This window comes from Mustela putorius, unplaced genomic scaffold (genome assembly GCF_011764305.1).
Source record: "Mustela putorius furo isolate JIRA1106 unplaced genomic scaffold, ASM1176430v1.1 tig00000460_pilon_pilon_pilon, whole genome shotgun sequence".
In the NCBI taxonomy this organism is placed as follows: Eukaryota; Metazoa; Chordata; class Mammalia; order Carnivora; family Mustelidae; genus Mustela; species Mustela putorius.
This window is the reverse complement of record NW_025421389.1, coordinates 21,013,428-21,025,890: the sequence shown is the minus strand read 5'-3', so window position 1 is coordinate 21,025,890 and position 12,463 is coordinate 21,013,428. Positions and strand designations below refer to the sequence as shown.

Genomic DNA, 12,463 nt, shown 5'->3' with positions numbered 1-12,463 from the left:
TGGGGCGCCTGCGTGGCTCAGTGGGTTAAGCCTCTGCCTTCGGCTCAGGTCATGATCCCAGGGTCTTGGGATTGAGCCCCGCATCGGGCTCTCTGCTCCGCGGGGAGCCTGCTTAGCTTCCTCTCTCTGTCTGCCTGCCTTTCTGTCTGCTTGTGATCTCTGTCTATCAAATAAATAAATCTTTTAAAAAAATTAAATCTAGAATTAAGCAAAGACCATTTGGTTTTTAGTGGAAGAAATCTCAATTGTTATAAGCCTCAGGGTAGAGATAAATTGCTTAATACATATTTAAAACCCACAACACACTGCTGATTAGGTTCCTGTCCTGATTTGCCGTTCCATGTTTGATGTAGGCTTACAGTTAGTTTATATGTAGCTGAGGAATTCCTGGCTGCAGTATTAAGTCCTAGAAGCCTGAGCAAGCGCCATCTTACTTTCATGGTGCATGAGAGCTAGTTGGCCATCCTAGAAACTTACAAGAAATGTGTAGCTGTTACCCTATTATTTTTCAGTCAGTGCCACATTGTTGTTACAGTGAGTAGATGAGTTCCCTCATTGACTGCAGTAATTCTTTCTGGTTAGCCTATTTTTTAAAGGTATGGCAAATAGAAATGTGTCAACAGATAAATGCATTCCAGCTTGAACTTTTTTTTTTTTAAGATTTTATTTATTTATTTGACAGACAGAGATCACAAGTAGGCAGAGAGGCAGGCAGAGAGAAAGTGGAGGAAGCAGGCTCCCCGCTGAGTGGAGAGCCCGATGCGGGGCTCAATCCCAGGACCCTGAGATCATGATCTGAGCCGAAGGCAGAGGCTTTAACCCACTGAGCCACCCAAGCGCCCCTCCAGCTTGAACATTTTTAAAGCTTTTTGGTTTTAGCCACCCCCAAATCAAGCCAACTTATCCATTTGGTGGGTTTGTAACCATTTTGCCAAAAATATCTTGAATGTTGGAACAGGAATTGGAAGGTCTTACCCAGAGCCTTTTTACATGCGTTGTGTTCACGAAATGGGGAAGGAACCTACTGTAGGTATAATCCCAGCTGTTGTCGTATCTGCCCCTCGGTGTCTGATACCTGTCCTCTTTGCAGCCCCTCCCCCTAGGTCTGCATGGAGGATACTTTAAAGTGAAATGACAGACCAGGAGAATAACAACAACATCTCAAGTAACCCCTTTGCTGCTCTTTTTGGCTCCTTGGCTGATGCCAAGCAGTTTGCGGCAATCCAAAAAGAGCAGCTGAAGCAGCAGTCTGGTAAGTAGGGGAGCCAGTAGCAGCGGAGATGACCTAGATTAGGGTCTTCCCAAGTGAAGTCTTAGGGTCGGTAATTGCAATTGGAATCGACCTGGGGGCAGAGGTCAGGCTTTTTCTTCATTTAGGCATAAATTGGGGTTTTTGTTCATTTTTCTTCTTTGTTTCATTTTTGGGTCCTGTTCCCCCCACCCCACCCCCCTGCCAACTGCATAAGGAGAGACGAGATAACAGGTGGTTCCATAGTAACAGATGCTAGTCGTGATCCCAGTGCTGTCGAGCTGTTTATTTTAAAAATCACCTAGCAAAAGCTCATTTCAATCAATCTTTTTAACATAGGAAGATGAGGTTGTAGCCATAGGTGTAGAAAGCAGGTTACATGTAGCTGTAGAGAGCAGATGTATAAAAGGAAGAATTACAATAGCTTTTTGGCTTTTTGGTAGACAAGTAAGTGAAATTTGTTCTGAAGCTTGGTGCTTCAGAGTTGATCCCAAGCAAAATACCTCTTCTGTTCCATAGAGTGGTCCCTTTCATAGCATAATGCTGTTAGAACAGCTTTCTAAGAAAATCTAATCCTTCGGGAGGGAGACAAACCATAAGAGACTCTTAATCTCTCAAAACAAACTGAGGGTTGCTGGGGGGAGGGGGGTATGTGCTATGGTGAGTGTGTAAGCCTGATGATTCACAGACCTGTACCCCTGTGGCTAATACTACAATATATGTTAATAAAAAATAAAAAATAAAAATTTTAAAAAAGGAAAGAAAATCTGATCCTTTGCCTTAATGTGAAAAAAGAAATCAATAATATCTCACTAGTCAGAAAAATGGGTTTCCTCATTTAGGAGGCCAGTGCCTTATCCATTAGGCAACTGGGGCTGGGTTTCCTCATTTAGGACCAAAATTAAGATTGGGTCTAACTTCCTCCTGTGAGAAGACATATAGCCTAGAGGAATTAATATGGTGTTTCTCAAATTTATTAGTCTTTGGAGGGTAGTCACGATCTTTCAAGCCAGAAATTGCTCCCTTTCTCCCTCTGAAGAAAATAATAGTATTTTTTGGAAAAGAGAAATGTTTGTGTTTTCCCTTTATTTTGTTTATTTCATAAGTACTGGTATACATAGCTAAGTCGTAGCCTTGCTCCTTTTTCAGGACTGAATAAAAAGGAGGTAAGGGCAAGACAGATGAGTAATGGACAAGTGATAATGAAGCAAAGGGGGAGTATATGTAACATTGACTTTCTACCGTGATAGAATGAGGCAGCTCTGGGTCTCCGTCTGTCTCTTCCAGATTCTTGCATTAGGAGATTGTAGGAGGAAAAAGGGCACAGGGAGTAGGAATATAAGAAAATGGGGAAATGTGATTTATGAGTATGTGGTTGGGGGAAATTTTGCTACAAAGGTTCTTAGCACCTGTCGCTTTCAGGGTTCAGCAGGGAACTTAATCGCATAGGAGTAGAGTGACAGATGCTTGTCCTTCTGGCTGTCAGCAGACTTCAGGCTGGTTAGAGTTGGGAGCGTTGCAGGCACCGAGCCGGGGAATAAATCAGGTACATGCGTTCCTGTTACTATTTTGGCTTCTCCTCGTTTTAGTTTGTTTATACTGAGTTTAGCATGCCACCAGGTCTAACCTGTTTTCCACCAGCAGTTAGAACTCTGCCAAAACCTTTGGCCTCCTGTGTTGAGCTTCACAGTGACTAAACTCACCATACTAAAGCAACTCTTAACCTCTGAGTGTTTTACCTGGCCTTTCAGAAAGTCACTGTCAGTAGAGAGAAGCAGATGCACACGCATGTGGCTTTTGGTAAACAGCACCACACTTGTACTCCTTCAGCCTCAGTTCCATTCCGAGAGGCAACTCTGTCTGCTGACAGCCAGAAGGACAGGCATTCTGTCACATTACTCCTGTATAGTTAAGTTCTCCCCTGAACCCCGAGAGCGATAGGAACTAAGCATCTATGTAGCAAAATTTCCATCAGCCACCTACTCATAAATCATATTTTCCCATTTCCTTATAACTCCTATTCCTCACTCCCCTTTTCCTCCTACGATCTCCTAAGGCAAGGTTGCTTTTTACAGAAATAAAGAGATCCAATCAATAAAAGAAATAGTAACAAATTAGAGGAGGAAAGATTCAGATAAGCAGTTTATATGCAACAATCAAATGACTTTAAAAATCCAGTCTCACTAACAATTGGAGCCCCGCCTAGTAATGCGGGGATATGTTTACTTATGAAATTTGTGAGGGTTTGAGCAGGTGCACTCTCAGAGTGCTGAGGGGTTTGTAGTAAGAGCAGTCTTTCTGAGGATGATTTGGTAATAATGTTAACTTTTAAATGTGCAAACTCTTTAACTTGGCAGTTCTGCTTCTGCAAATTTACCTTACAGAGATATTCACACAGGCGTACAAAAAAGAGTTCTATTTGGTGCAGTAGTGTTCGAAATCATGAAAAATTGGAAACAGCCCCAATGTTCATCAGTTGAGAAGTAGCTATACAAGTCAGAGTGTGTGCATACAATGCAATACAGTGCAGCCATTACACAGAATGAGGTAGGCCTATAAATGACCTAGCAGGGAAGGATGTTGGTGCTGATTAAGTTTTTTTTTTTTTAAGATTTTATTTATTTATTTGATAGACGGAGATCACAAATAGGCAGAGAGGCAGGCAGAGAGAGAGGAAAGGAAGCAGGCACCCTGCTGAGTAGAGAGCTCGATGTGGGGCTCAATCTCAGGACCCTGGGATCAAGACCTGAGCTGAAGGCAGAGGCTTTAACCCACTGAGCCACCCAGGCACCCCGGTGCTGATTAAGCAGGCTAAAAAGCAGTATATATAGTATGATTCCCCCCCACTTTTTTTAAACTGAAAATCCTAGCGATAAACAGCACCATAATAAGGGGGGTGAAAAGTCTGAAACACTTTGCTAACTTACATAGTTGTCCATAGGGAATTGGTTCAGAGGAGACTTTTTATATTATGTTTTCATATACAGTTTGGAATTATTCAAATACATGTGTTCTTTAAAATCGGGGTGGGGAAAACCATATATTTAAAATAATTAAAGGCATATTGGTCTATTACAGGTAATTCTCTGTTCACTAAGATTCTGTAGGGAACGCAATGTTGCTATTTTTGGTAGTATGGAGTGAAAAAATAAAATGGAGTAGGAGGATAACATTTTTGATTTGTAAAATGTGGTGGGATTTACAGCCAGGGATTTCAAAATCCTGTACTTAAGATGTTACGCAATACAACACTCAAGAGAAGAAAAGAAAAAACACACAAATAATCTTAACACAAAAGTTCCCTGCTGAACACACAAAAGAAAAAACACCACAATGGGGTAGATACAGGGATCAAAAGGATGTAAAAATGGGCAAAGGATCTCTATAGACGTTTTTCCAAAGAAGACCTATAGCTGACGAACAGTACACGGAAAGGGTACTCAGCATCACTCATCATCAAAGAAATGCAAATCAAAACCAGAATGAGGTATCACCTCATACCTATTAGAATGGCTACTATCAAAAAGACAAGAAATAACAAGTGTCAGTGAGGATGTGGAGAAAGGGAACTCCCTGCCCCCGCCCCAGGTGCACTGTTGGTGAGAATATAAAATGCTGCAGCCACTATGGAAAACATTATAGAGATATTTCAAAAAATTAAAAATAGAACTCCCATATAATCCAACATTCTACTTCTGGGTATTTACACAAAGAAAACAAAACACTAACTTGAAAAGATCTTTGCACCCCTGTGTTTGTTGCAGCATTGTTTATAATAGCCAAGACATGGAAACAGCCTGTGTCTGTTGATGGGTGAATGGATGAATAAAATACGACACACACACATGCACACACCACACACACAATGGGATATTATTGCCATTTGCAGAACATGGATGGACCTGTGTGCAATGAAACCGGTCAGACAGAAAAAGACAAATACAAACAAATGTTCTCAGTTATAGGTGATATCTAAAAAAGAGAGAAAGAAAGCTCATAGATACAGAGAACAGATTGGTGGTTGCCCGGGGTGGGGTAGATACAGGGATCAAAAGGATGAGACTTCAGTTATAAAATAAATAAGCCATAGGGATATAATGAATAGCATGTGACTGTAGTTAATAATAGTATATTGCATATTTGAAAGTTACTAAGTAGATTTTAAAAGTTCTCTTCACAAGAGAAAACAATATTTATAACTATGTTGACAGATTTTACCTAGAATTATTGTGTTGACCATTTTGCAATATATACAAATAGCAAATCATTGTGTTTTATACCTGAAACTAATAAGAATGTTATACGTCATTTTTTAAATGTTACACCTCAGTTTTTTAAAAAAGATGTTGCCTGACTTGAGATGTTCCCTAATTAGATAATTAACTTGTTTCCCATCCAGAATTATCTTTCTCTTGATAACATTTATCATTTTTGATAGTATGCTTGGTTCTCTTAAAGAGAGGAGTTTAACTGTTAATGGCTTACATTTTCTGGCAGATGAACTCCCAGCTAGCCCAGATGACTCGGATAATAGTGTGTCAGAAAGCCTGGATGAATTTGATTACTCTGTGGCTGAGATTAGCCGCTCCTTCCGTTCACAGCAGGAAATATGTGAACAACTCAACATCAATCACATGATCCAAAGGATCTTCCTCATTACTCTGGACAACAGTGAGTTACAGATCTGGAGCTGGTCTGTTCATTACTCTTCCCTTCCTGCTTGGGCGAGGAACTTGCTCTTAGAAACTTATTGTATCTAATGGTTAAACAAACCCACTGTACTCCTTGTGGATGTGACCTAAAAACAGTATTTAGACACAGGTGCAGCTTTGATTACCATTTTGGTACAGACTGGACCATATAGCTCCTTGCCTTTACCACCTTAAAAGGGAAACGTGAGTGGTAGCCAAATCCTTTTTCCTCTCAGAGGTGACCTGAACATTTAGGCGGAAGCCTGACGAGGCATCAGGTCATGTTTTCCCTCTATGTCCTATCTGTGGTTAAACCCCAAAGTAGGTGCTAATATCTGGGATTCATGATGTTAGGTTTATAACAAAACCTGACATGCTCTTTGACTCTTTGAAAAACCTTAAGTCTTTAGATACTGCTTTGTGTGTCAAGATTACCCTGATACTACCTGAGTCAGACTTGGAGTTCAAGAGAAATGCTGTCGAGATCGGTTGTCTGTGTAAGACAGAAGCGTTATCCTTAACCTGCCAGATTAAAATCATTTCCCAGGTGACCCCAGCTTGAAAAGTGGGAATGGCATCCCTAGCCGTTGTGTGTATTTGGAAGAAATGGCAGTAGACCTGGAAGATCAAGACTGGCTTGATATGAACAATGTGGAGCAGGTACCATTTCTGATGTTCCTTTCAAGAGTGCCTTCAGCACAGACTAGCCATGCAGTTGAGCCCTGCTTGTGTTTCTCCAGCTGCAACATTGCTTATGTAACTCTATCTCTTGACATTGTCTGTGGTGTTCCTCTTTGGGGATCTTCTCGTGTACCATGGCCACATATTTGAATTCCTGGAGTGACCTATCTGTGCCTCTCGGATGGCAGTTGTTACCTCTGTCACATGTAGTGGCCTTTTTTTATGTACCTGTTTTATCTCCCCTATCAGACCCTTTAGTTCTCGAGAGCAAGGCATCTTTCCCAAAATCAAAACTGTGTTTTACCTTGTAAGTGCCTAATGAACATTAAAGGAATAAAACTTTAGTAGGACAGACACTTGACAACTTGTAGTTTAACTTTATGTGTTTAAATTATCTTTATATCTTTATATAAGACTGAGTAAGGCCAGCAGTCGCGCAGAGGAGTAAATTCCATGTATAAGTTCAGTCGCTGATTCTCCACACCATTCAGCAAATACTGTTTTAATACATACTGTATGTATGCTAGGCTGTACTAGATACTTGAACTCTATTTGGGAGAACTGAACAGGTGACTTTTGAGCAACATGAGGGTTAGGGGCCATTAAAAATCCACACATAATAAATAAAATCTTAAAAAAAAAAAAAAAAGAAAATCCACACATAACTTCTGACTCTCCAAAGACTTTAACTAACAGCATACTGTTGCCAGGAAGCTTTATGGATAAGAAACAATAAAGTCAGCTTGGGAAAAGAAAATGTTACAAAGAAAATCAGAAGCGAGAGAAAATGCATTTACAGTGCTGTTTTGTATTTATTGAAAAAATATCCATGTCAAACCCATATAGTTCAAGGATCAACACATACAGTTATATATACCTAATATTTATATATATATATACCTAATATTTTCTAAAGTATAAGGGCGGAACTTATATTCCCCTAATATTTTCTAAAGTATAAGGGCGGAACTTATATTCCCCCTTCACTCTACATCCTGTGACTCTGGCAGTAACCTGTGTCAAAATGACCTACATCTTGATGTCCTAAGATTAACTTTGCAGCGGTTTAGCGTTTCGTTTGTTTGCTTTTCTTGAAGGCTGTCTTCGCTCGCTTGCTGCTTCAGGACCCGGGCAACCACTTGATCAACATGACTTCTTCTACGACGTTGAATCTCTCTGCTGATCGAGATGCGGGGGAGAGGCACATTTTTTGTTACCTTTATTCCTGCTTCCAAAGAGCTAAGGAAGAGGTAAGGAATATTTCCCATTGAGAACTGTGTGGTACTCTTGGGTTTGACTTTAACATGGAAGCCAGAGAGTTGGATGAGTGTCTTTTATATCAGTTTATATACATCATAATATATCGGGAACTAGAAATGAGAGGCACTAGGAGTTGTCAAAAGTTTTCATTTGTATTTTCGGTGGCTTGGGGTCTACCCCTTCCCCAGTTAACCAGGGCCTCTTATTCTCCTACAAACCTGAAAAAGTCATACTCTTAAAAAGTTCAGGGGAGCGGGCGGGGAAAGGTGTGATAGACTCATTTCCACTGAGCTGTAAATAACAGAGTGCACTAAGCTTGGTCACTTCAGGATAAGAATTCTAGCAGTTAGGAGATTCTTAACACCAAAGAATGAACTCATACAAATTTTCAAGCATCCACAGGACAGCAGTACTGTTCTGGGGTACATTGTCTTTTTCATTCCATTTGCTGTGGTCACCCTTGTTCAGGTCATAGAGCTAGACTCTCCCCTCTCTTCTTCATTCTATTTCCAGATTACCAAAGTTCCAGAGAACTTGCTCCCCTTTGCAGTGCAGTGCAGGAACCTCACCGTGTCCAATACCCGAACAGTCCTCCTCACCCCAGAGATCTATGTTGACCAGAACATTCATGAGCAGCTGGTAGATTTGATGTTGGAAGCCATCCAAGGAGCCCGTGAGTACATAAGCAAGATCGCTGAGTTTCTACATTTTGGTTTCCAAATTAAAGTTCTTTAATTGCATTAGAAAGCCTCAGAGCCATTATGGTTCCAGAAAGGATAACTTAAGGAAGAAAGCTCATATCTTGACCTCTGGGGTTGAATACCAGTAGAATTATCAGAAGTGTGAGAAGGGTAGAGAGCCTGCGTGTAAAAGCATATAAAAATCGACACAAGCTTCTTTTCCTCTCATTTGTCATCTGTTAGATTTTGAAGATGTAACTGAATTTCTCGAAGAGGTCATTGAAGCCTTGATATTGGATGAGGAAGTGCGCACATTTCCAGAAGTCATGATTCCAGTGTTCGATATTTTATTGGGCCGAATAAAAGATCTAGAACTCTGTCAGATCCTGTTTTATGCATATCTGGATATTCTTCTCTATTTCACTAGGCAGAAGGATATGGCAAAGGTAGGTTTGAAAGTGATACATATGCATTTGCACTGGGGATTTAACGCTTTATGGGTCCCTGTCCTGAATGTGCCGTAATATTACCTGTTGAATTAAAAAAAGATACATTGGTTGTTGTATGGACTTGACTCTTTGAGATCCTCTCACCCCACTACCTTTATCTCCTCATACAGACGAATAAGTAGGACTTGTTTTCTCCTTTAGGTTTTTGTAGAGTACATTCAGCCCAAGGACCCTAGCAATGGGCAGATGTACCAGAAGACCTTGCTGGGAGTAATCCTGAATATCTCCTGCTTATTAAAGACTCCAGGTGTAGTAGAAAATCACGGCTACTTCCTGAATCCATCTCGTTCCAGTCCCCAGGAGATCAAAGTGCAAGAGGCCAACATCCATCAGGTGGAACTGTTTACCACTGTCTCCCAGCCCCCTAATCCTAGGTGAAGTCGCGTTTCCTCGGGAAGCAGATGCAGATAAGGCCACTTGAGCCTCTTTGGGGAAGCAGATCAATCTGCTTGGCTTTCTACTGTAATCACGTAAAGAAATTGTCCTCTTTTCAGCCCAGGCTCAGGGCAGAGGAGAAGCCGGTACACAGTTTAAGAATAAGCTGCTGCGGCTCTTTGCGCGGTGCTGGGGCCCAGCCACTTCCCCTCAGCCCCTGCTGTTGACACCAAGCTGTCTCTTACGACCTGGGCTCCTAAAATCTTCCAACTGAACTCCAGCATATAAACCGATTTTTTTTCCTTTTCTTCCTTCCACCAACGTCCTCTCCATTTGGGCTTCTTAGTGAGAATTCCAGCAGAGGTCTGGCCAACATGAGGCAGTAAGTGGTTGACCCATTTAGGCAGGAATTGGCAAATCACTGCAGTGGCCAGATCCGGCCTGCCACCTGTTTTGGTAAATAGTTCTGTTGAACACAGCCTTGGCCGTTCATACGCATGTTGTTTATGGCTTGATTTTATGCCACAGTGGTAGAGTTGGAATAGTTGCCACAGTCAGCATATAGCTTGCAAAGCCAAAAATATTTATCATCTGGCCCTTTGCGGACAAAAATTTACTGACCCCTAAAGCTATGTAAATGCTGTCTGCAGTTTGGCAGCTCATCGGGGAATCAATCTCCCATAAATGCTCAGAAAGAAAAAAATTTTTTTAATCAGAACTGGGGTATAAAGCAAAGGGAGAGTGAGAGAGAAGATTAGGATTAGGATATTTTTGGAAATTGCCAGTGGCTAAGGTTTGGGAGAAACAAATATGAGGATTGTGAAACTGGAATGTTCTGTGGTTGTGTTTTCTGGTTAAACAGTTCATGGCTCAGTTCCATGAAAAGATCTACCAGATGCTGAAGAACTTACTCCAGCTCTCTCCAGAAACCAAACACTGTATCTTGTCCTGGCTTGGAAACTGTTTGCATGCAAACGCAGGCCGCACCAAGATTTGGGCCAATCAGATGCCAGAAATCTTCTTCCAAATGTATGCCTCGGATGCCTTCTTTCTGAATCTGGGTGCTGCTCTCCTGAAGCTATGCCAGCCGTTTTGCAAACCCAGATCCTCTCGGCTCCTCACCTTTAACCCCACTTACTGTGCCCTGAAGGAGTTGAATGATGAAGAACGAAAAATTAAAAATGTGCACATGAGAGGTAGGGGGGAACTGGGCTTCTCAAGATGTGTGCACACGCGCGTGCTCGTATGTGTATGTGTGTGTGTAACATCTAAGACATCACTTTTATCCATTTTCACAAAGGTGCCTCTTTCTCAAGATGAGGCAAAAAGCAAAGCTACTATAAATTTTAGGAAGACAGATGTCTAAAATGGTAGTTTTTAGATATTGTCCTTTCGTTAGATTTTCTTTCTGAATTTAGCAGCCTTTGGGTATTGATTGATTCATTCTTTGTAAAAATAATAAAGCGCAGTCACTGTTTGGTCTTTCAACTCAAAGCCTCCAGAAGAAAGCAGATATATGAATAGATAATCATAATACGGATAGGGCTAAACAGTGGGGGCACAAAGGAGAGAGTGAATAATAAATTCTACAGAAGTTGGAAGTCTTTGTGGCCGAGTCTTGAAAGATGAGTTGGGTTTAAAGTACAAAGATACAAAGCTGTGAAAGGCTTTATTGGGGAATAGTGAGAAGTTCAGTGGGAGTGCTAGGTGGGAAAGGAGTATGGGAATTGGCAGGAAATGAGTCTAGGGAGGAAAAATATCGGGGCCAGTTCAGAGAAAACTCAATGCAGAGAAGTGAAAAGAAGAAAACAAGTCACTCAAAGTGAATAATTCTTGAAAAAAAAATTAAGAACTCCTCTTAATTTTGGTGTATTTCCTCCGTTTTATGACTCTTCTAATCCTAAAAGCAATATATAGTCAACAGGAAATCTGGAAAATCACAAATAGATAGAGATGATGCACTGTTATCACTTGGCAATATTGACAGTGTTTCCTACATTTGTTTTTAAAAAGAAATTACTAGAAAAAAAAAAAAAACTCTCATTGTAGCAGTATGGAAGTTAAGCTAGAATAAGGGGACACTGGATACCCAGGACAAAAGTCTGGGGCAAGTCATTTACTGTTCCTTTTACCTTCTTTGAGGTTTGGACAAAGAGACTTGTTTGATCCCAGCTATGCAGGAGCCAAAGTTCCCCCAGAACTACAACCTTGTGACAGAGAACCTTGTCCTGACCGAGTACACCTTGTACTTAGGATTTCACAGGTAACTGCTCTAATGTCATTCAAAAACTGTTTCGTGGGGTTACAAACCAAAAGGTTGAAAGTGAGCCTCACTTCATTCTAAAGGCTCCCATTAGGATCTAAAAGGAACGGGGTTTTATATGTACTTTGTCGTATTTATGTGAATTGCCTTTGTCCAGATTACTTTACTTTACTTTTCATTTTTTACTTGCTATGCTAATTAAAATTAAAGACACTAGTATTGTTCACTGAACATGAAAAATTTTTAAAAGATTTATTTCTTTATTTTAGAGAGAAAGAGAGCAGGGGAAGGGGCGGGGAGGGGTGGAGAAAGAATCCTCAAGCAGACTTCCCTGCTAAACGTAAAGCCTGACTCAGGGCTCCATCCTACAATCCTGAGATCATGACTGCAGCCGAAATCAAGAGTTGGACTCAACCAGCTGAGCCACCCAGGGGCCCCCAAACTTGCAAAAAAAAATTTTAAGATTTTATTTATTTAACAGAGCACAAGCAAAGGGAATAGCAGGCAGAGGGAGAGGAAGAAGCAGACTCCCCCACTGATCAGGTAACTCAATGTGTGACTCGATCCCAGGATACTGGGATCATGACCTGAGCCAAAGGCAGAGCTTAACCGACTGAGCCACCCAGGTGCCCCGAAACTGGCAAATTTTTAAATCACTATCTTCCTATTGTGATCTGTGAAAGTGGAATTCTTTTAACTTTTCACTGTCTGCTCTTGAATTTTCATTACTTACTACTCTTGATGAAAAAGACCAA

The 12,463-nt window shown here is 41.0% G+C and overlaps 1 protein-coding gene across 1 annotated transcript in view; it reads left to right on the top strand.

Moving 5' to 3' along the window:
• UBE4A (ubiquitination factor E4A) overlaps positions 1-12,463 on the top strand; it is a 42,427-nt gene that overhangs the window by 5,389 nt on the left and 24,575 nt on the right. The window contains exons 2-10 of the mRNA XM_045080475.1: positions 1,091-1,252; positions 5,747-5,920; positions 6,488-6,600; positions 7,719-7,871; positions 8,395-8,554; positions 8,805-9,007; positions 9,212-9,403; positions 10,308-10,641; positions 11,588-11,708. Coding sequence (XP_044936410.1) covers positions 1,132-1,252; positions 5,747-5,920; positions 6,488-6,600; positions 7,719-7,871; positions 8,395-8,554; positions 8,805-9,007; positions 9,212-9,403; positions 10,308-10,641; positions 11,588-11,708 — 1,571 coding nt within the window. The 5' untranslated portion in view covers positions 1,091-1,131. The remainder of the gene's footprint in view (positions 1-1,090; positions 1,253-5,746; positions 5,921-6,487; positions 6,601-7,718; positions 7,872-8,394; positions 8,555-8,804; positions 9,008-9,211; positions 9,404-10,307; positions 10,642-11,587; positions 11,709-12,463) is intronic.